The sequence below is a fragment of the Strix aluco genome, chromosome 24 (genome assembly GCF_031877795.1).
Source record: "Strix aluco isolate bStrAlu1 chromosome 24, bStrAlu1.hap1, whole genome shotgun sequence".
NCBI classification, from domain to species: Eukaryota; Metazoa; Chordata; class Aves; order Strigiformes; family Strigidae; genus Strix; species Strix aluco.
In genome coordinates this window covers 5,255,975-5,279,080 of record NC_133954.1, presented here as the reverse complement: position 1 = coordinate 5,279,080, position 23,106 = coordinate 5,255,975, and the positions used below count along the sequence as shown (strand labels likewise).

General features: G+C 54.0%; 1 protein-coding gene and 1 long non-coding RNA gene across 8 annotated transcripts in view; one reads left to right on the top strand and one right to left on the bottom strand.

The window, feature by feature from the left end:
• GPATCH8 (G-patch domain containing 8) overlaps positions 1-13,611 on the bottom strand; it is a 57,585-nt gene extending 43,974 nt beyond the window's left edge. For 3 of the 7 annotated variants that reach the window (XM_074849836.1, XM_074849833.1, XM_074849837.1), the window contains exon 1: positions 9,444-9,514. Coding sequence is in view for 2 of the 7 variants with exons in the window: in XM_074849831.1 (XP_074705932.1) it covers positions 13,491-13,535 (45 nt within the window). In the remaining 5 variants the exon portion in view is untranslated. Of the gene's footprint in view, positions 1-9,443; positions 9,515-11,325; positions 11,437-13,490 lie in introns of those variants that run through there. The other 4 variants (XM_074849831.1, XM_074849832.1, XM_074849834.1 and 1 more) reach the window with 3 other exon arrangements.
• Positions 13,612-13,728: 117 nt separating this feature from the next.
• On the top strand, positions 13,729-15,272 carry LOC141934283 (uncharacterized). The gene is made up of 2 exons (XR_012626299.1): positions 13,729-13,978; positions 14,712-15,272. It is a non-coding gene; the product is annotated as an uncharacterized LOC141934283 (long non-coding RNA).
• The last annotated feature ends 7,834 nt before the right edge of the window (positions 15,273-23,106 follow it).

Here is a 23,106-nt window from a genome sequence, read left to right as displayed (position 1 = left end):
TCCCAAAAAGTAGTGCCCATGAGAACAAAAGCAGTCAAGAGTGCACGTGCTGTTAATGAATTTGCACTGCTGAACACTAGCTAAAACACATTACTTCATATATAAAAAAAATTAAATCCACATAACATTTCGTTAACAAACACCTGAAACACTCTCAGCAAAAGCAAAGACGTACTTCGCCCCTGCCTAATTTCACAATGTGATTTGCTGCCTGCAGATAGCTCAGAATATACCAACTAAATTACCTGGAGCTGGCAAAATATTTCTGCCTACTCACCGTCTCCCTCGGCGCACTGCCTGCCAAGACAGTTAAAATTGTTTTTACAAAGGCAAGGGTCAATTCCAGTCTGAAAGCACGCCTTGCTGATTTGAGGCTTTACAAGTTGATTTTTCTGTGCTTAAAAACAATACCTCCTCCCAGAAACTATGCAAAAGACTGAACACCCACTGTGTCACAGCCAAATGCAAAGAAGTCAGAAAGCAAATAGAGCCATTCTCTCTCTAAGTTCTAGTGATCCGACTATTACCCACTTTATATATTTTGGTGGTTATTTTATATATTTACATATTTGGGGGTTTATTATCTAGTTTATATTTACTTTGAGTCTTTTGTTACTGGTGACGGGAAATGGAGGCGGGTTGCTTGTTTTTACAGATAACAGCAACACTAATATTAGAGCTTTCAAAAGAGGCAGGGTGCTTCCCGTCTCCCTGAACTCCTGGGTGTGCAAATGCCACCCCGAGCACACAGGAACAACGCGGGTGGGATGCTGACAAACTGCTGGCTGTATCGGGAAGTTGACTGTTACAGGCTGGGTAATTTAAGGCATCAGAATAACAAAGTGTCCAAACTGAAATGAAATCAATACCCATCACAGACTGTTCTTTATTTATCAATACTTAAAACAAATGATAAAGGAAAAATTTCTCTTCCACTATAAAGTAGCTCGCCCTGGAAAAAGGCAGGAGGATAATCCAACAGTCACACTGAGATCAGATTTATGAGCGAGTTCAGCATGGTAGTGCCTAACGAGCAAGGAGAAAAATGGTTCTCAATTCTAGGGTCATGACAAAGAGCTTGTTAAGGCGCTGTCTGCCATCGTGGCGATCACAGGCCTTTTGGAGCTGGGACTCTCTGGGGCTGGAGGCAGCACAGTCTGTCCCTTTGCTTCCTCATCCCTGGAGCTGGCTAAGGAACAAGTTGGGGGAATTCCATCTGTTTTCCTTCTTTTCCAATCCTTCAACCTAGCACATCGAATGGATCCATATAACATTTCTGGTTTGCTGTATCTTAAGACAATGAATCAGAGGAAGCCAAAATACTTTAACATTTAAATCTAACAATTAATTAAATCCTAAATGTTGGATCTGTTGAGAATAAACTACATTTCTGGCAAACATGAACCATAAGCACAGACATTTTAACACAATTTTGATCTGTGTCTTCTGCAGACTTAAGGGATGCTTCCCTCTTCAGAGGAAACCTCTAAGTGAAAAGAAAAATTCAATCCCTACAAAATGGATACCAGGTCATAAAATAACAGCTGCATTAAAACCAGCACTATTCAAACCTATTCCTTCCTCCTCCTTCCCTGTATGACTATTACAGAGACACAGTAAAATCCTGGCCCTGCTGGCTAATAACAAAGTTTCTACCTACTCCTGTGGACAAGGATTTCAGGGCTGCAGGCAGTGCCCTTCGCTCCCTCATCCTCTGTCCCTCCATTTTAAAGCTGCCTGTATACTCACTTCTACTTTGTAAAACAAGATGTGTTGCACTGCTTATATCACTTCCTTACAGATGCTACCTCCATCCTAAAATAGCAGAGCAAATAAGATGAGAGGCTTCCACTTAGGCATCATTTATTTCTACCGCTTGGTGCTACAGCAAGTGCTCCGGCACTAGGTGCTTCGCTACAAGCATTCTGAAATTCAGTATGTTTTACCTCTCGGATGAGAAGCAAGGACAAGCCCTGAACATCTTAAACATTCTCTATTATACACCACACACACCATTTGGTTTCCTTATTGCATTCATCTCCAGGAGCCAATATCTTTGCGTCCTGTAATTTTTTGTGTAATATCATCTGAACTTTGGCTAACTACCCATTTTGGTTACTCACAGTCACATGTCCTCGCCTCTCTCCTCCACTTTCCCACTGTTTGATCTTTGCACAAAGCTCTTCACCAAGCCTTACCTCTTGGAGCCCTCAAACATTTAACCGCTGAGTTATGAATACAGCATTTGAAAAATCAACTAACAAAAGCTGCCTCCATGCAGGATTTTAGACCCTTATTCTCCCTTATTTGGACTGTAAATACTTCAGAGCTCTGGCCCAACAAATGCCATTTTGTCCAAGATTAAACAGAGTGGAGTCACTGCACTTTCTGAAACAATTCAAGTTAAACAGCTAAGGGGAAAGAGTACTGCTGTTTGTTTCTTTACTTATAAGATCCCAAACATCATAGCACTGAGACCCAGTCAGTATAATTTAAAAAAAAAATTTAAGAACTTAATCACACTTTCATCCCAAAATCTTTGGCAAGAATTGTGGCCAATAAATGACTCAACGCAAGTGAAATGAATTGTTGATTTAAGCTCATTTATCAGAGTAAGTTTAGTATCACAGAATTAATTCTCTCCCTTACACGAGGCAGTTATTCATGAAGATGGGCAAAGACAAAGGATCTAAGGGCACACAGATATTGGGGGGAAGGGGGGTGGGGGAGAAACCCTTTTAAAAGCATCTTCACAACTACGAGGGAGAAGAAAAATATGCTCCCTTCCTCTCACTCCCCCAAAAGGGTATATCCAAAACCAGACCTGACTTCTGAGCACTGCATTTTCTAAGTCACCTACAGCATCATCAACACAATGAGGAGAGAACGATGAGTCACTTCAACTGCTTCGAGGCTATTAGACCTCCCTGGACATTAATTACTGGACTGCTCTTTACAATCTGTCCAAGCACAGGGGATATTAAGACATCAGCGTGCAGAACACATTCCATATAGTGCACATTCCTGACTGGAATTAGTGGTTTCTTTCATGAAGAAGACCTAAGTTATCCATGTATTATTTCCAAAGAAAAGTAAATGTGGCAGTCTGCATTTCAGTAGCTAGGCCAAGCCTTGAAACACGGCTCTCATGTGGAGACGGGAGAAAACTACAACAAAAGAGTAGTATAATGGAGACGTGAAAGCAATGGTTTTCTTTCAGAACGCCTTCATTCAGCTGTCCTTTCAGTTACTGCTCAACAAGAGAGCTCAGTTACACGAACATTATTATTAATATAAAAGAAGATGTAAGTTACAAACCCCAACACTGGATACAAAGAGTGTACAATGAGAATACCTGGGGAAAACGCTGCCTGCTCCACAAGTCACAGGGATGACACCTTCACCGGTGTGAACAGAGTAAAATAAGAAAAGACTCCAGCATAAAACCTATGCCTAAGAGCACTAAACCCAGTGATGACTGGGGAGGAAACATGCAGAATGCAGTTCCTGAGGTATCAAAGCAAAAACAATCTATTTATGCTCATACTGAATTTCAGGACCAGCTTAGGAAGGTGCATAGAAACGCTTGTTCCCATGACCATGCAGATAACAATCTGAAGAAAGTAATTTTGCAGAAAAGCCTCACTATACATCATTATTTCTTAAATGCACTGGAAAAGGGCACAGCACGATCATGATTGCTTAACTGCACTTGAAAAAAGCACAGTGTGCTCCTTAGATATTCAAAAATTAGTTTTACCCTGGTTAAGTATCAGGAAAAGACTCAAAAAAATAACATTTATATTGCATTTACTTTAGAAAATGGATTTTAAAACACTAAAGCAAATCAGCACCACTTATGCATATTCTATTAATCCATCAATTCAATCAATAAACCTTAAATTCCCAAAAATATTAAGTCAAGCCATAAAATTCAGGGTTGTTACCCACAAGTGCCACTTTAAGACATTTAACCAAGCCTGCTCCTCACTCATGAAAGCTCTGAAGGCATTAGGCTGCAAACCAGCAGCCGAGACACTGGGAGTATCTAAAAAGAGAAATGAGTACCCACAAAAAAGGCCTTTTTCTAACGTAGATCAAGCCATGGCAGACTGCGTTGGCTACAAACCACAGAATATTCTGCAGTACCCTCCGTCTCCGCTCCCGCGGCTGGAAAGCACAGCTGACATTTCCTGCGGCCCTCCTAGGACCGGCCAGCACAGATACAAGGTCCCAACAGCAGAGCGCAGGAACCTGGAGCAACATCTGAACACAAGTGAACAAATGCCACCTCTCCAAAATCCTCGTCACCTGCACGCATGTGGCACCTTCATGAATCAAGAGGAAAAAAAAAAAAAAAAAGACTCAGTGATTCCAGAAGCAAATATCCTACTAAATTTAAAATTATCTTTTTTTAAAGGAGGAAATTGAGGAGTTACAAGACCTTTAGGAGGACAAGGCACCTTAATGTCCATCGGCTCTTCCTACAGATGGCTCCTAGCACAACTCTTGCAAGCTTTCTGCATCCAGGACACCTGCACAAATATTGCCAGTCCAGCACCGGTGCAGTGGCCAGGAGAGACAGACACAGGAATCGCTCTGTGAGGACCTGACAGAGCACAGACCCCTGCCTATCTCAAAGGCTAGGAATTTCAGCAAACCACAATCAACATTCATCTGACTTTGTGTTGCATTTTGTGTCTAGTTCTCTTTTTAAAAAAATCTTTCCGCTTTGGTCAGCTGTTACCGGACCCACCAGTTCTGCACAGCCCGGAGCTCGACTGACCCACCTCTCCTCGCACCGCCGGAAGGGGACACATACCACCGAGTGCGGCTGTAGGGCTGCGCGCGGGACAGAGACAGGAGAAAAAACAACTCCAGGCAAGGATTAAACGTGAAGGGTACAAGTGACAAGGTCTGCTAGTACCACCTCTTATTTTATTTATGGGGCTCTATCAACTACATCATCTGCGACCCTCACCAGTAAATTTCATCCAACACAGACAGAGGGGGAAGGTGTTAAAACCAAATCCAGCCTACCATAACTAATCAACTGCTTATGACACACAATCAGAACGTAACGGGTTTATAATCTCTCCTCACAAGATCCATACTGCCCTATGTACGCTGACTACAAATCTCAGACAGTAATTTATGCTGCCCTTTTAAGCTAAGCAGGACCTGATGACTCTATACGATGGAAGATCTCCAAAACATAATCGATGCAGACAACCGTGTTGATGTTTAGAAATCCATCCAGAGAATTCAAAAACAACTCCAGGAAAGAGTAGCTTAGGAGTGTTTCTTGAATATTCATTACGCACCCAGAAGAAAATGCATTTTTAAGACCAATATGCACCTAGAAGATGACTCCATCCAACCCTGCTCGCACTGGAAGCTTTCTCGGATAATTTTAAAGGCCATGTAGTTTCTCAAAAATATAAAAAGTGATACAAAAGCAACTTTGTACAGGTACCTGGAAAGCCTTTGTTAATGCTTCCCAGAACAAAATCATCCTCTTCCCTGTTGTTCCCTGTAAGGACTGTAAAGACGCAAAAAAAAAAAAAAATTAAAAAAATCAGTGATGTTTTCCTAGCAACACAGAGGTAAAGCATTCACAAACAACAGCTAGCGTCCTCACAGCCTTCCACATGTTATAATTGCTTTCCGAGTCCCTTCCCTGTAAATATGCAATACAAGTGGGTAAGTACGGACACTGCACATTTTCACACCCTCCAAAATAGCTTAATATTTACAGTCAACATCTTGTGAAAGCTGCAGCAAAACCTCATTTTGAGCAAACACACACATCAATTATTTTGAGAGTACTTAAAATGAAAATCCTCTCAAGTCAATACAACAAAAGCAATCACTTAAGATTTGGATATGAATTTAAATTGGCAACTTTTGAAAGAAGCACCATGTAATTACACGTTGAGAAGTTGATGGCACCTTTTGTTTATCAAACTAAAAGTTAATTTTGATGGCAAAATTCTACCTGTTAAGTCCAAAAACACTGAAAAAACACCTGTCAGAACACATTCAAGACTACTCATAGGTCAAGAGCTTTAAACCAGGAAAACGTGCATATAAATACCTAGAGTTGTTCAATTAAAAACCATGTTCTATAGCTCAGAGATAAACAGCTTGTACAAAAAGGAGTGGAAGCCAGAGGCAGGTCCCTGCTTTGCTATGCTTTGCATACTTTGGCACCGAACAAGAACAATTTAATGTCTTTCAGATTCCTTCTGCCGCTACCAACGCCAGCTATAAATCTGTTCCAGCACACGAGGGATGCTGTTCAGTTCTTCAATGCTTCCAGCAACTGTACCGAAGAGTATTAGCATCGGTCTCACTCACCCAGTTTTCTCTTAGTCATTTCTTAACATACCTCAACGCAGAAGATGCTGCAGCTTCCAGCAGCCACATCTTCACAACTGTTGAGGACTTTCAAATAAGAGAGAGACAGACAAAATACCCTGATGGGACAGGGTGCTAATCATTTAATATCAAGGGTATAATCCACCACTACAAACTTCGAAGCTTTCATAGTATGGTCTTTATTCTTTTTTTTTTTCCTTAATAAGGTATTTGACTTATTAAAGGATTGTTTCTAAACCGAAACGTCCCAGAAAGCCTCACTGAGGAGCACGTTAGCTGGATTCAAACTCATAACTCATTCCACAAGACTCGGTACCATTCAACATATTTATCAATGACCAGAAGGGAAATAGAGCAACTGCCGATTCAGTTTGCAGATCACGAAGCCCAACAAACAGAAAGCAACAATGTGGACAACGTGTTTGTACAGAGCAATGTGACCCGGGTAACAGTGGCCTGAACTCGCTAACACAAAGTCTGTTTTCACAGAGCCCTGGACAAACACACCTGCAGCACAGGGCTGCACCCGAGCAGGCGGGAGAAATCCAAGGTAAAAGCTCTTCAGGCAATACAGTAGCAAAAAAAGGATAAAAATACAGTCCAAGGGTGCGTAACAAAGGAAAGGAAGTAAGAATGAAGTAGTAAAAGAGATGTTTATCTCTGTACATTGTACAGGTAGAGTCTAGAATAGACTCCTCTATGCAAGTCTTCTAGTCACAAATGTGGAAAATTTTAAGATGCAGAAAGCTGTAACCACACAAAGGGAAAGGCAAAATGCCCTACAATAAGAGAATTCAGAGATCAGACTGTTCAGGCTCTCAAAAGAGGCTAGGACTGAGACAGAGATGCTATATATGCCCTCACATACGAGAGGACAGAGTACTAATGTGTGCTTTGGCATAGTAGAGAAGGATGTAACAAGAAACAACAGCTAAAAGCTGAAAATAGAAAAATCTAGAAGAAAAATAAAGGAAAATACACCTTTCAGCGGCCAAACTACCAGAACAATCTACAAAGGAAAATGTTCACCATCACCAGTTGTCTTCAAGAGAAGGAGATACCGTAGGCAAAAACTAACTCCTGGACTCAAACCTGGGGTCAAATAATGGAAATCGAAGGCTAAGTGATACCTGGATATTTAAAGCAGACATCCTAATATCAACTTCTGGCTTTAAAACTGTGAATGGCTAAAATCTCAAATGAATTAATTGCTCATAATGCTGCTTGAAGGTGGAAAGTACCAAGAATAACTACAGTTTTAAAACTGTATAGTAGGAGAAAAGCATATGCCAGCTGAGGAAATGCTGGCCAAGAACTGCGATAGTGCTTTTTGATCTGATGAACTCCTAAAGCTCTACATCCCCACGTAGTGGGTGTCAGTAGACTAGTTAGGAAGGTTTGGTTTTGTTTCTGAGGGGGTGACTCAGAAGAAGCCAAGATAGCTTAGACATGGTTTGTGGGACTGTAGAATAGTGTCTCCCTTCCTATGCAGTTAACCACAGCAATAGAGAACATCACTGCACGAGAGATGAGAAGTGACAACACACAGAGCAGGGGAAGGTACAATCAAGACGGGAAAGGAGAAGGTCTATATAGACTTAACTTACCACATGAGTTCCAGAAATTCACACTGAAGGTCAGATTCTCCTGTGATCTTCAAAAACATGGATCCGACACTATTCGATTTACTTTTAAATGCATTTTCCCCTAGGCTCTCCTCCCTTCCTTGCTCACAGAGGCAGGCAAAAAAAATCAGTCATAGTTCTGATGTTCATACATTGCTCAACCAAGAGGCAGCACGAATTTCCAAGGAGGTAAGAGCAGTGTCCTTCCTGTGCTGTGTCTGCACCAGAAATTTAACTCTAATGATAAATTAGGCTCTCCAAGCAATACTAATAGATTTTAGAAAAATCTAAGATTAATTCTTAAATTAGAAAACACGCCACGGAAAGGGCTACCTCCTGGACTGCTCTTGGCTGCTTGGTCAAAAGCACACTCGCACGCAGGGATCCCGTATCCGTTAGAAGCTCAGGATATCATATTTTGCAGCAACTCCAGTCCTATTCTTTCCCTCATTTCTCCACATTAACTTTTTCTTCTCCCAATTAGAAAAGTAGGCAAAAGAAAATGACCCTATTTATTTCCTTGCAGCATAGAGAAAAGCCATCAACTCTGACACATAACCCACAAGCAGTCATGGCCTGCTGAAGGATATAAAAATCAAATACGTTTGCCTTAGGCAACACCTCAGAAATGAATTGAAGTTGAAGCCACTGACAACACGTGCTCATCAAAAGGACAGATTTTAAAACTCCACGCTGTCAGCCCAGATGTCCGGTAAGCCGGACTGCCTAAGCTGCTTGGGAACAAAACTTATCCCTGACATTCTGCCAATTAAAAGGCATAAAATCCCCATGCCATCAGCGTTCAGCTCAACTCGCTGGAAGCGGCAGGACTAGAAGCACAGACCAGCCAGTAACAGCCATGCCCTTGGTTAGCTCTTTGAACCCTTTGGGGGCGGGGGAAAAACCCCACCTATCTTCTTGGCATAAGCAAGAATACCAGAACTGAGGTTCAGACTGGCCACATTTCAACCCAGTTTAGAAAACCCGGCATTTTTGCTTCATGAAAGTGTTATTCGATTATACAGACTATACAACAAACTAAAAAAACAAGAGACAGAACAGTTTGTGTTCCGTCTGGCTAATGATGCAAGTAACTGCAATGTACGTAGGAAGAGGAAATTATTGTACACATATACACATATGGCTGGTAATATTTCTGCTTCAACAATGAAAAGGAGAAAGATATCGCAAGAAAACATTTTCTCAACATCTGTGAGTAACTGAGAGCTCCACTGGATTTCAGCAATATGGAGACATCCACAATATTCATTCTTGGAGTTCAGTATAGTTAATCTAAAGAGCAAAATTACTGCAATTACAAAAATAACACTAAAAAATATATTTACTTATTGCAGCAGTCTCATGTATTCACACAGCTTTCAGTAATGCTTTTAAAATACTTTGTTAGCATAGTCAACAGCTATCATTCATAATTACTTGAAGTTACAGTGGTTCACAAGTTTGTCTCTGCCGTGGGGAAGCCAGTCAATCAAGGAGACAGCAGAAGCAGACAAGTGACAGACATCCCTGCAACAGATAAGTAGTGCGATCTTTTAACCGAAGGTCTAAGCTTGTCAGTGGCCCACTCAAAAATAACCCCTCTTGTAATGGAAAAGGGAAAAGGGCTGGGATTTATTTGGGTAAGCCATTCAGCAGACTTAACTTGCCATTTCAGAGCCGAGAGAAAGGACAGCGAAGGAAGGTCAGTAATATCCTTCCTCCTTCGGTTATTCATTTCACTGCCTAAAGCCTCCCAAACAAACCGCTGTGCTGCCCTGCTCAGGGAAAGATCATGTGTTACTGGACAGAGCAAAGCTAAATGCCTTTCACTGGAGCTGCCCTCGAGTTCAGCACCCGCAAATTACAGTCAAAAATCGGGGCCTTCCCTGGAGTTTTTCTAAGGTTTGAGGGCATAGAGCAAAAAGACAAGAGGATCTACGCCTTTTGTGCAGCTTCTAAAGCTACACAGCATAGCAAAAGCAAGACAATCCTATAAAAAAAAACCCCAAAAGCTGCTTAATCACCTCATTGCGGCGATACCCTCCGATGCCATTTCCTGCTCCTTTGGCAATTTAAACTTTCAAACTATCCTTAGCTTTGAGGTTCCTTCCACTCTACCACAGAGAGGACTTGGAATCATTTCAGAGTACATAATCTTTCTCCTCTCTCTCCATACCACAGTCTTTATTCTTAAGGATATATGACCTTCTTATCTTTATATTAGCTTCTCTTTTCCACAGGGTCACTTATAACCCCATGACAGTGTCTCCATTCCCTCTGCAGCTTTCTTTGTACCCATCACATCGCTTCGGCTGTGGTTGTGGGAAGGTACCCCACTCCCTCTTACTTTTCCAATCCTCAGCTGATCCCTCTGCTCAACCACCCTTCTCCCCTCATCCCCTTTTTACGCTCTTCAGACCATTCATACCTTCTTTTTCTCAGCTGGTTTAGGTCCTCTCCTGAACCCCAGTGCTGTACATCTCCATTCCTGCCTTCCCTGACCACACAGAGCTTCCTTTAGTCAGGCACAGGGGAGGGAAGAACAGCTCTCAGCAGCTCTCACCTTTAATCCACTTCTCTCCCGCACAGCAGAAGCTCAGAAACCTGAATATCACCTCTGCTACCCTCATCTCTCCCCTGCCCACATCAATGCTCCACTCACACTCTTGCCAAACTAATCCTCCCAAACCCCGAATCTTTCCAGTTTCTTTCCAGAACGAATGCTGATAACAATAAAGAGAACTCTAAAATGCTTTTTTTTATCCAGTGACTTTCCTCCATCAGCCACATCACTAATCCCAAGGCATTTGCCTTTCTTCCAAGCAGCTAAAAGGTTCCTTTGACCCATACACTTTACTCCAACCTTTTGTTTCTCTTCCTCTCTCGAGACAGTAACACATCCTTTTATTTCACCAAGATCACAAGTAGATCACCCAAGAACGAAACCCAAGGGAACTCTACAGCCTCCCTCCCCCTCGCCATGCCGCATCCATCCCTGCTTCAAGCTGTGTAATTTTAGAGCACCATCTCCCTTTTGCCGTGCCTACTTGGGTCGCAACAGACTAGCAGTAACACAGGGTCACATTCATAACCATACTCAAAGGACAGAAATTTCACCTGCTGAAGCTTAGAACTAAAACTGCTAGAAATTGCGTGAAAAAGGCATTCTTAACACCAACAGAAACACTCCTACAAAGGGAGCCTACGTACAAATTTGTGACTTCACACTAACAGAGTGCCTTATTTTTGCCGTAGTTTTGAGACCAGTATTTTATAGACACGATCCAAAGCTGCACACTAAAAGCAGGCGTATTTTTACCTATGCTTAGCAACGGTCACAGTGCAGCTTTCACAGTGGACCTGCAAACACTCAGCAGAGCGAGCCATTTCCTTTATTCCACACCCGTGTTGTATCTCAAGTGACCTCCATCTAAATATAGAGAAAAAAGTCAAAAATCTTCTCTGAAAGCAATTTTGATGAAGAAGGAAAAATAAGGTTCAAAAAGCCTTCCTCCACCAACATACTTCAGAAAAATGGTTAGACTGACCAGCTGTCAGGGGTACGTGCACAAGCTCTTGAGCTCCCACCAGTTCAGTACAACCCTGGCCAAGATACTTGGGCCCAGCCTCCCCCTAATCAGCTCTTCCATAGCTCATTGTTTTCATGTTCAGTTCTCTGCAAGCCTTAACCAACTCCAAACTGTTCTTCCCAGAGGACCGAGTCCACTTTTCCCTCGAAGGAAGCTTTAACGCACAAAATAAAATGTCTTCTCACTGGCAAATTTTCAGGGAGAAAAGAACAGAGAAGTTACCCTACTGTAAAAACAAACCCTACCTTTTTATTTTTCATTCTAGTCTATGGGAAAGACAATGAAAGCCTGGTATTTGGCACGGATAAAGTCCCAATTAAAAATAGTGCCCTTTCTTAAAGTCAAGGGAAAACAGGGTTGTGACTGGGTTATTGTTTCCGAGCATGCTCGGCAGCTTTTAAGATTTCAGCATCGGGTAATGGAGCCCTGTTTCCTCTCTGACATCACTACACATTCTCCCTGCGTGACCAGAGCAATGACACAGTAACAGGTTTTGCTGCTACAATTATTTTTTTTTTTTTGCAAAGGGGTTGCCCCACAAAAGGACAAAAACAAGGACACTGAGCAAAAGGCACATGTGAACAAGTTGTGCAATACACGACTACAGAACTTACCCGTTTCTTGGCTACATCCTGCAGTACCCCACTTGTTCCCCATCTCTCCCCTCCCAAAGCAAAGTATTACAAGAAATGTATTTTCAAACCTAAGATCTGGCTTGCTCCGCTTCCTGAAGCAGGAACTTTAAAACCTAATCAGACCATTTCAATATTAATTGCAACTCATTTCTTCATTTAAGGAAATAAACGATGCAAACTAGCCCCTGCCTTTAGAGCTGCATTAGGAAGCCATACCTACAGTGCACAGATAAGGTAACGCAAACGGTGCAGGCAGCCACGCTGACACATATTTTCTCGTGCGTTTCTAACACAGTTTAATAACGACTTGTGAAGCGTGCATCCCCTAAAACATCCAGGAGGAACAACATAAATTACTACTGAACGTCCTGACTCTTTTCAAGACTGCACCTTAACGCTACATGAAGTAGAATTACGCAAGCTCCGCGACTATAAAAAACCTCCCAGATCTTTAGATGAAAAGCACTATTCCAACTTCGGGCTCCTGAAACAAGGACAACACATAAAAACTCATCAATCGCTCTTCTCGAGCTGCGTTTATTTTCACTCCTTTTGTTTTTCTTTCTAACCTCGAGACTCTCTCGGGCTGAAGTCAGAAAACAAAATGTCATTGTTTAGGCTTAATGAGTCAACGTTAATTTCACCATTGTTTATTTAAATCCCCTTTAAAACAGCAACGGTGGCGTTAATTACGTCGAAACACTAATGTTTTCTTGAAGGGGCGATAGAAGGAGGAAGACGCGTTTTCCACCGAGGGGGTCGCTGGCACATGCTGGGGCTGCCTTGGCCGGGGTGCGGGGCTCGGCGGCGGCAGCCCCCAGGCGGGGAGCAGCGGCGGGCAGGTGAGCCCTGCGGCGAGGCGGCGGCCCGACCCGCATTCCGCCGGGCTGCCGCTCCCGCCCGGCCCCCGGCCTAACGACCGTAAAAACCACCGGGAAAAAACCACTAAAAACCAACGCTCCGGCGGGCGAGGGTTACCTCAGCAGGGGGGAGCCCCCACCAGCCTCCTCCACGGGGGCGCTCCCCCCACCCCACACCGCTGCCCCCCTCCCCGGGCCGGCCCCCTCCCGCGGGTCACCTTGACAGCCCGCCCCGGCCCCGGCACCCCCCCGCACACGCGTCTTTGTGCCGCCACGGAGCGCCGGGCCCGCACACAAAGCGCCGGCGGGGTGGGGGGGCCCGAATGGCCCGCCCCGGCCTGAGGGGGCCGCGGCCGCCCGGGGTAGAGTGGGGGCCCGCCCCCGCCGCGCGGCCGTTACCTGGAAGTCCCTGTCCTCGTTGAAGCGGGAGAACCTGTCCGCCATTTTGCGCCGCCGCCTCGCTCAGCCCAGCCCGGCCCTGCCCGGCCCGGCTCGGCCCCGCGCCTCCGGCCGCCTCCCCTCAGCACCGCCCGCGCCGCGGCAGCGCGCCCGCCCCGCCCCCGCCGCGCCGGGGGGGGGCTCCGCGCATGCGCGAGGCGGCGAGTCACGTGCGCGGCCGGGGGCGGCCCTCGCGGCGGGGCGCAGCGCGGCGGGAAGGGGCCGGGCCCGGCGGCAGCTGCCGGGGAGCGGAGGGCGGCGGGCACCGCCGTACCGCTGAGCCTCCGCCACGGCCGGTCCCCCCCCCGCCGAGCCCCGCCGCGCTGTGGGCGGAGCGCGCACCGCGCATGCGCCACTTCCCGCCTGCGCGCGCACCTGCGCGACCGACGAGGAGGCGCGAGCCGCCGTAGCGCGGGGCCCCGGCGCGTGCCCCTGTGCGCATGCGCGAGGTCAGGCGGCGGCGACTCGACCCTGGGGACGGGGGAGGGCGCGCGCGGCGCTTCAGCCTTCCTGCCCTCCGGGCCCGAGCCAATGGGGCTGCCCCAGGCTCTTGATTGATGGCGGTACGACCCAATAGTAGCGCTGGCTCGCCACCGCCCCCTGACGGGCGCCGCGAATAACGCTGGGTGCTGAGTGGGCGCGTGCGCAGACCCCTCAGAGGGGCCGGGCGGGAGCGGGGCGCTGGGGGGCGCGGGGAAGGGGCTCTGGCTCGCCCAGCCTGGGGGCCTGCGACCAGCGCTGAGGCTGAGCCAGCCCTGAGGTCGGCCGCTGTGCCCAGCGCAAAGCCTGACCTGGATCACGGTGCTTGGAGCCAACCCTGAGGGGAAGCACAGTGCGCCTGGAGCCCTGCTCCCGCCCCAGGCCTTCAGCCAGGCCGCAGGGGCCTTTCTTCACCCCTGAGCAGGCAGGCTTTTGTCTCAGAAGGTCCCCCTAAGTGGTGGCAGAGGGGCAGTGCCCTGGGCCTGATCGCACCAGGCAATGCCTGAGGTCTCTGCCTCGCAGCAGCCCAGGCCTCTGAGCACAGGCCCCACAGCAGACGAGGCCCTGCTTTTCCATCCACCGCCACAGCTGTTACCAGCTGTCTCTGAGCATGGCGGTGTGTGTCGCTGTCTCCCCGCCATCCCTGACAGCAGGAAAACCGAATTCCATCTGTCTCTCCATTCATTCCTTTTCTTTCACCAGAAGCCTTGCTGCCCAGATCCTGCTTGCGTGCTGCCCTCTGCCGCCTCATCGAGGCAGGGTGAGGAGAGAGGAGTTCTGAAACGGGCCTGTCTGAAACATGTTCACCAGACCGTGCCTCTGTGCACCACCAAACCTGTCGAGTGAACGCCTGTGACGGCGAGCCCTGCGCAGTGAGGCTGTGGGTCGGACGCAGAGGAGGCCGAAGCGGTGGTTGTGCTATGTGGTGTGGCTAGTAAAAGAGCTGACTTGATCTATTACTGCAGTGTGCTAGGCTGGACTGTGCTGCCAGAACTCCTGCGTGGAGCTCCCTCATGCCTCTAACCTGCCAGGAGACATGCTGATCTCATCCTGCTGCTCACCTCCACAGCCCTGCAGAAATCCCCCCAGGAAATCCCCCTAATCTTGTCTCTCTTTGGGGACCGATCAGCCCTGGGTGCTGAGGAGGACCTTGTGGTTGAGCACTGGGACCTCTGCATCACAGGGTGGCTGTGAGAGCTTTTGCTGGGCAGATACGTGCTGGAATTTACTCCTCATTGCCCTAAGAAAATCCTGTTGATGCTGTGCCTGTCTGTGCTTTACTCTGCTCCCCAAACACCTCAGCGTTGGGGGTCACCCATCTCATTCTGCATCAGGTCTGTGGTCCCACCCGCCTGGGCCAGGAGCAGCTGCTGGTCCGGAGCTGCCAGGCCTCTGCCTCTGCTCCACGAGTCGTAGTCTGTCTCCCTGCTGACATCCCCACGGCTCCTTGTGCCCCAGGGACTGCCCTGCAGTTTAGGAGGGTGGAGAAGCTGAGGCACGGAGGGGAGCAGCCTTTCTCCTTCCAGGAATTACCGCTGCATTTTCAAAGGGGACTGTCCCCGCTTTGTCCACCCAGACGAGTCCAGGTGGGCAGGGTGGAGCTGGGATCCCTGCCCGGGGACCCTGCCACGCTGCGTGGAGCAGCCCCACGGGTGGCTCTGTTGAAGGGACACATGTCCTGCAGCCACCCCACCCTTGGGTCCTGGGTGGGCCCCTGGGCCCTGCTCAGCACCGGGGCTGTGCCCACGAGAGGGAGCTCCTGCTCCACCCAGGTGGGCAGTGGGACCCCCACCCACACCGTGGGACCCCCACCCACCATGGGGTGGCTGAGCCAGACGTGTCCCCTCAGGGAGATGGAGCCGTTCTGAGCCAGGTGAGATGAGCCCCAGAGCAGGGATCGTGGGTGGCTGGCACCCCCCAGGGAGGGTGGCAGCTCCCCCCATGAGATCCAGGTGTCTTGGTGGCTTACGCCCCTTCTCAACATGGCACCCCCACCTCGCTGGTGCTCAGTGGGTGGGGGGCACCCAGCCCTGCCTGCTTGGGCTTTGGGGCGAGGGGGATCTGGCACCCTAGGGGTGCTGAGCCAGAGAGGAGGGGTGGCCCCCACCCTGGGTCTGGGTGCCTTCATCGATGCTGCGTGAGGCCCCTCACCCCCTGCCTCAGTTTCCCTCGGTGCTCCAGGGGTGAGCAGAGCCCAGCTGTGGCAGCAGGGCGCTGGGGCCGGGACTGAGCCTGCTTTGGGGGGGCAGCCCTGGGAGGCCTCGAGCTTCTCTGCTCAAGGGGAACGGTATCCCCAGCCAGGGGACCCCCAACCCGGAGTGTGTACGTGTGTGGCGTGCACCTACGGGTGTGAGTGTGAGTGCGTGTGTGAGCAGGGGGAGGTCGGGAACCAGGAGTGAAGGAGGCCCCTTTCTGCGGGCCAGGGGCCGGGAGGCGGAGGCCGGCACTGCGGCTGCCTGGGCCCCTCTTCTCATGTAAAGCAGCTTTGTGCGGGGGCTATGGCCCCCCGGCCCCGCCGCTTGCGGGGGAGGAGGAGGGAGCCGGTGGGGGCCCAGAAGGAATGGCCCCCCCTTGGCTTTTCCCCACACCGAGGGTGGCCTGTGCGTGCTGGGGACTTGTGCCTGATGGGGACCTGTGTCTGCAGGGGGACAAACCTGCCCCGCTCTGCTGGCGGGGCACCGGGACAGCTCGGTGTCCCCCTTGGGCAAAGCTCTGTGCCCCTGTGGGGTGTGGGGACAGCTCAGTGTCCTTGTCAGGCACAGCTTCATACCGCCATCAGGTGTGGGGACAGTTCAGTGTCACGCTTGGGCACAGGAATCAGTCTGTGCCTCCGTTGGGCATGGGGGCAGCTCGATATCCCCATCGGGCACAGCTCTGTGCCCCTTTGGACACAGGGGGCTCAGTGTCCCCAGTGGGCTGGGGACAGTTGGAGCGGCTGTGAGACACTGGGGGGGCAGGAATGGGCCTTCTGGCCCTGCTGCAGCCCTCCCACCTTACAGAGGGGATTTGGGTGCTGTTGGGGGACAGGAGGGCACCCAGGGGACCCGGAGGGCCACCCTGAGCCTGTGTTGTGGGCTCATCTGTGTCCCCACACCCAGCCCTGACAAGGTATAAATAGCAGCCAACTTTTGTCACCTCGTGTCACATGCCCGGTGCTGGCAGGGTCCCCCCGCCATCGACCGGGGCACAGCTGTTCCCAGGACAGGGAGGGACGGCCGCGGGGGCACCCCATCCCTGCCGCCAGCCGTGCAGTGGGGCACCCCCACCACGGGGGCCATCGACCGCCATGCCAGGGACAGTCAGAGGGGAACCCAGGGGTCCAGGCCACCCACACGGGGCATCGCTGTCACCACCTTGGGAACATGGACCCCGACCAAGCACGGGCCCCTGGGACAGAGCTGAGATAGCTGCACCCCCCCACTCCCCATGGGAACCCATTGCCAGCATCAGGGACTTCCCCCCGGGGACAAATGGGACATTTCTGACCTCAAATCAGAGCAAAAAGGGAAACCGGCGGGGGCTGGCGGGGTTGCAAAACCTCCTGCCACCCCCGCCTCGCACCACCCGCTTCCACGGGCAAAAATTATCACCGCTCGACCTGCCGGTCCCCGGGCGGCTCTAAAAATACCGCGTCCTCCTGACAGCGACAGCTGAGGGACGGGGTGGCGGATGCCTTGGGGACCCGCGGGGGGGGACCGGGGCCATGAGCTGCCCCAGCCCCTGCCCGCCCGTCGTCCTCCCAGCCGGGACGGTCCCTCTCTCTTCCCACGCTCCATTTTGGGGAGCCCCCAGCATCCCGCCAGGCCTGGCCCACTGCCCCTTCTCCCACGGGGATGCAGTGAGATGGTAGCCAGTGGCACCGTGCCCGGCCATGCCCACCGTTGCCCAGCGGCCACCGGCACGGAGCCTGGCCCCGGCCTGCGGCGGCGGCTGTGCCTCTCGCTGTCCCCCCGGCCCTCCCCGAAGCCCCTAATCCATCTCTCGCAGCAGGAGATGCCTAAGCTGCCTTTTCATGCCGGCTCCTCCGCGCGCGAGCTCGCCGCGCTTTCAATGCCGGGCGCTGGCGGGAGATGTGTCGGACAAGCTGAGGGGATCCCTCCCCCGCCAGCAAGGTCAAGGTGTGCTTAAGCCAGCTTCCCCCCGCACGCCGCCCCGGCCAGCCCGGCTCGGGGAGCAGGGGGTGTCCCCTCACCGGTGGGTGGAGGTTGGGGACACGCTCGGGGTTTCACCACCCCAGGCAGTCGGACCCACACCTCAGTGGGGGTTTGTCACCCCCCGGCTCCTGACAGCTGCTCTGGGGTCACCCATCAGCCCTCCGGTCCTGTCCCAGGGACCCTCTAGGTGCGAGGGTTTGGCTAACGCGCTGTGCCCGGTGCTGGCCGGCACCTCGTGGCACCCGCTGCAGCCATGCCAGCAGCCAGGGCTTGACCTGGTGCTGGGGCACCCCACGGCCCATCCCATGGGTACCCCAGGGCTCAGCTCACCCCACATCCCACCGCATGGGTGCCCCCAGGGCTCAGCTCAACCCCAACCCACCCCATGAGTACCCCAGGGCTTGGCCCAACCCCCCCAACCCACCCCATGGGTACCCCAGGGCTCAGCTCACCCCACATCCCACCCCACGGGTACCCCAGGGCTCAGCTCACCCCCCATCCCACCGCATGGGTGCCCCCAGGGCTCAGCTCAACCCCAAGCCCACCCCATGGGTACCCCAGGGCTCAGCTCGCCCCATGGTTCATCCCACAGGTAGCCCAGAGCTTAGCTCACCCCCCAACCCACCCCACGGGTACCCCAGAGCTTGGCTCAACTCCCCCAGCCCACCCCATGGGTACCCCAGAGCTCGGCTCAACTCCCCCAGCCCACCCCACGGGTACCCCAGAGCTTGGCTTAACCCCCCCAGCCCACCCCACGGATACCCTAGGGCTCAGCTCAACCCCAAGCCCACCCCATGGGTACCCCAGGGCTCAGCTTGCCCACCTGGCCAGCGCTGGTCACGGACCCCTCCCACCCCATGGAGCCATCACAGACCATTAGACCAGTTTAAACCAGTACAAACCAGGCCTGAGAACAGCAGCCACTGGTTCCTGCCCTCCCTAACCCACAGGATATAGTGTGTGTGCAACAAAGCTGGGCACGGGCGTGCAAACACACTCGTGCACACACACCCCCCCGGCAGACCTTTCACACAAGCACCCCCCGATGCTGTCACCCCCCAACACTGTCACCCCCCTGGCCCCGCTCCCATGTCCCCGTGCTCGCTCCTCCTGCGGGCGCTGTGTGTGCATGTGAACGCGTGTGTGTGTGCACACGTGTGTGTGTGTGCATGTGTGTGCACACATGTGCCCGCTCACACACGGGGGTGCGGGGGGGCCCCGCGGTGCCCGTGCTGGGGGCCCCACATCCCTCTCTGTTCCCTTGGTGACAGACCCCCGTCCTCCGCTGGCACCTTGAGCCTGCCGCCAGCCAGGGCTTTTGTGGCTGGTTTTAATTAGAGGCTCTTAAGTGTGAAACAAAGCCGAGGGCAGGGGCTGGGGGGGCCCTTCCTCTGAGCTCCTGGGGGACCCCCGGGGGTCCCCATCCTGCCTGGCATCGCGTGCCACAGCCGCTCCACCCCCCCATTTCTGTTTCACCTCCTCCGTGCCCATCCCCAAGGGATGGGGGTGGTGGGACCTGGTGCTGTCAGAGCTCCCCCGCCCCCAAAAAATATTGCCCTCCCCAGCAGTGGTGGCCACCAGCCCAAGAGTGGGGCTGACACCAACTGCCGTGCCAGCACCAGTGTCACCCATAGGTGCACACTGGGGCTCCTGTCCCTGGGGAGGAGGCTCGGAGAGGGGCCCCAGCTGCCTGTGCCTGGGCTGGGGGTGCCAGGCACTGCTCGGGGTGCTGTCAGGGGACCTGGGGGGGTTCCAGCTGTGTCCCCCATTCCTGGCCCTGCTGGGGGCAGGGAGGACACCACAAGCCCCCCGGCACCCACTGTGCTGGAGGGGTCCTGGGCAGAGGGGATCATGTCCTGCCCCACCAGGGACACCGGAGCCACCAGCCCCTCTGGAGGTGGTGGCACCCGTGGGCTGTCCCCTGGCAGCAGCCACCTGGGGACCCTGGGGTGCTGGAGGCAGGGGACTGGCAGCAGAGGGTGCCCACCAGCAACCCCCCAGTGCTGTACTGGGACGAAGTTAGAGTGGAACAGTGGGGGGATCAGGGCTCCTGGGTCTGTCCCACCCCAAGCAGCTCCTGGGGGCTGTGAAGGGGGGGCCCTGGGGGCAGCTGGGCTTGGCCCCATACTCCCAGCCATGCCCGGCCTGGCCGGCTGGCAGCACCCAGCCTCTCCTGCTGGGTGCCAGGATGAGTCCCTGTCCTCACAGGGTCCCCTCTGCCCAGGACGCCAACCCCAGACCCCCGCAGGGAAGCTTTTGGGGAGGGAGCAGGACCCTCTCCCACCCAGCAGGCCCCTGGCAGCGCTGGGAGCCTGGTGGCAGGGACGAATGGGACCAAAGGGATTCCCCAGCCACCCTGCATGTCCCTGCGAGGGGACACCCCTGAGCTGGTAGGACCCCACTGGCTGCCTCCCTGGGGTGTCCCCTGACACCCCCAGCCCACCCAGGGGTCCCCCCCAGGGCTGGCTGGCAGGTCTGCTCCAGGTTTCCCCCTCCCTGGGAGGGCTCAGCACCCACTCCGAGTGGGACCACGTCCCCACGTGTCCCTGGTGCCCAGAGGTCCTGGGGACCCCCTGTCCTGAGCCACTAGCACCCAGGAAGACAGGGAATGTGGGGATGGCCCCTGCCACCCCGTTTGGAAGTGACGTCCCCCCTGATGGGAAAGAAGCCAAAATCTGAAGCTTTTAGGAAGCCAAGAGCCACGTGGCTGCGCAGACACCCCCGCAGCCCCTCCGTCCCTGTCCCCGGCTGGTGGGGCTGGGGCGAAGGCCACTGAGGCAGGGGACACTGGGAGGGGGTCATGCAAGCCAGACCCTGCACCCATGGGGCTGAGGGGAGCCGTGGCCGGAGGAGCCACCGTGCGTCACGCCTGCAAAGGGGGAGCGGGGAGCGGGCCGGGAGGCAACCGCTCGCCAGGATCCGGCCTCGGCTCCGGCCCCCGCAGCCCGGCGCCCTGCCAGGCCCTTGGCCAGCAGCCTCCCGGCCGGGGACTCGCTGGGCGGCCGCCAAGCGCCGGCCGTGCCGAGCCACCCTCCCCGGTGCATGGCGGCCGCGGGCTCGGTGCGGTCCCCAAAGGCAGCACCCCTGGGTGCCCCAGCCAGGGGATGGGTGGGCACCCATCCCACCCGCGTTCAATCCACAGGACCACGGGCCCAGCCTCGGCCGGGGCCACGGGGACCCCTCCCTCCCATCCCCGACCCCTTTGCAAGAGCGGGGAGCCCCCAGCATCCCGCCAACCGCCGCGGTGACAACCGGCACGTCCGGGCCAGGAAAGCTGACGGCGAGGGGGGGGCCAGGAGCGGGTACGCATCGTGTGTCCCCCCCCCACCCCTCAGCTTTGATTTCTGGAGCCCCCCCTGCCCTTCCCCCTCGGCCAGGAGCCGCGCAATGGTTTCAATTACGCTCTGAAAGGCGGTGGGGCCCTCTTTTCACGGCAGCCCGGGTTTCTCCTGCTCACAACAAAAGCTTAAGTTACAGGAAAGGGAGAGAAAGGGAGGGAGGACGGCGGAGGGGAAGGAGGCAGCCAGCAGAAAGCCCCTCGCCCCCCCAGAAAGGAGCGGGATGGGGGCGCTGGGCTGCCCGCCAGATCCCCCCCGTCTGCCCCTTCCTTGGCATGCTGCTTTGGGAAGGGCAGCCCCCCACCCACCGCCAAAATTTGGGGTGATTGCCTGTAGTTTCTTTCCCTGATGAGGGTCTCCGGTGTGTCCCAGCCCCCCCTCAGTGTGTCCTGGTGCCCTCCAGTGTGTCCCAGATCCCCCTGGCATGTCCTGAATCCCCCCAGCATGTCCCAGTCCTCCCCCAGCACATCCCAGTCCACCTCCCAGTGTGTCCCAGTCCCCCCCCAACATGTTCCAGATTCCCCCAGCATGTCCTGGATCCCCCAGTGTGTCCCAGTCCCACTCCCCCAGTGTGTCCTGACCCCCCCAGCTCCCTCCTCTGCCCTGGTTTTGGGGACAGAGGTGCCCTTCACCATGGCCGTGGTTGGGGTGGGGGGTGTGGGGCTGGGGTGGGGGGGCAGGGTGCGGGATGTCCCCCACTACCCCTGGCTGGTCTGGGGACACCGGGGACACCCCTGGCTGTGCAGCGGCCTTGTGGGGCTGCAGGGTCCTGGCTTTGGCAGCACCCCAGGGTGGCCATGGGCACCCCACGGGGCGGTGGCACCGCCTGGGTGACACCCAGGGACTGAGGGGGGTGGGGGGGTGAGGCACCCCTGTTCTGGGGGGGTGGCCGGGACCCATGTGGGTGCCAGGGGGCCATGGGGCCTAATCCTGGCCCAGTGCACCCTAAAGCAGGACCTGGGGACAGTGGGGGACCCGCTGCAGCGTGTCAGGGGGGATGTGGGTCCCAGGTTGGGGGGATGTGGGGGGAGCACCTCCACGGGGGTGCGGGGACACGGGGGGGGCAGAGGACATGGGCAGGGGACACCAGGGGTGTGCAGGGCACAGTGGGGTGCCGGGGGCAAGGGGGGTGCAGGGGACACCGGGGGGGGTCAGGGGACACGCGGGGTGTGCAGGAGGGGCGAGGGGGGCGGGGGTGTGCAGGGGACACCGGGGGGGCCAGGGGACACCGGAGGTCCGGGGACACGGGGGGTGCCAGGGACACGGGGGGGCCAGGGAACACCGGGGGGTGCCGGGGACACCGGGAGGGACTTTTCCCCGCGGCCCCGTCCCGACCCCACGCCGCGGGGGGAGTTTTCACGGCGCGGAAAAAGTTTGCGGCGGGGGGTCCCGGCCCCCCCTCGCCGGTCCCGGCCCGGTGACCCCCGGGGGGGGGGGGGGGGGGGGCGGGGGGGGCTGGGCCCGGGGCGGGGGGGGGCGGGGCGGCCGCGCCGTTTGAATGTGATTGGCGGGGCGGGGGGGGCGGGGCCCGGCGGGGGCGGGGCGCGGGGGGGGCCGCTCCGCCCGGCGGGGACGCGGCGCTGCCCCGCACAAAGGCGGCGGGAG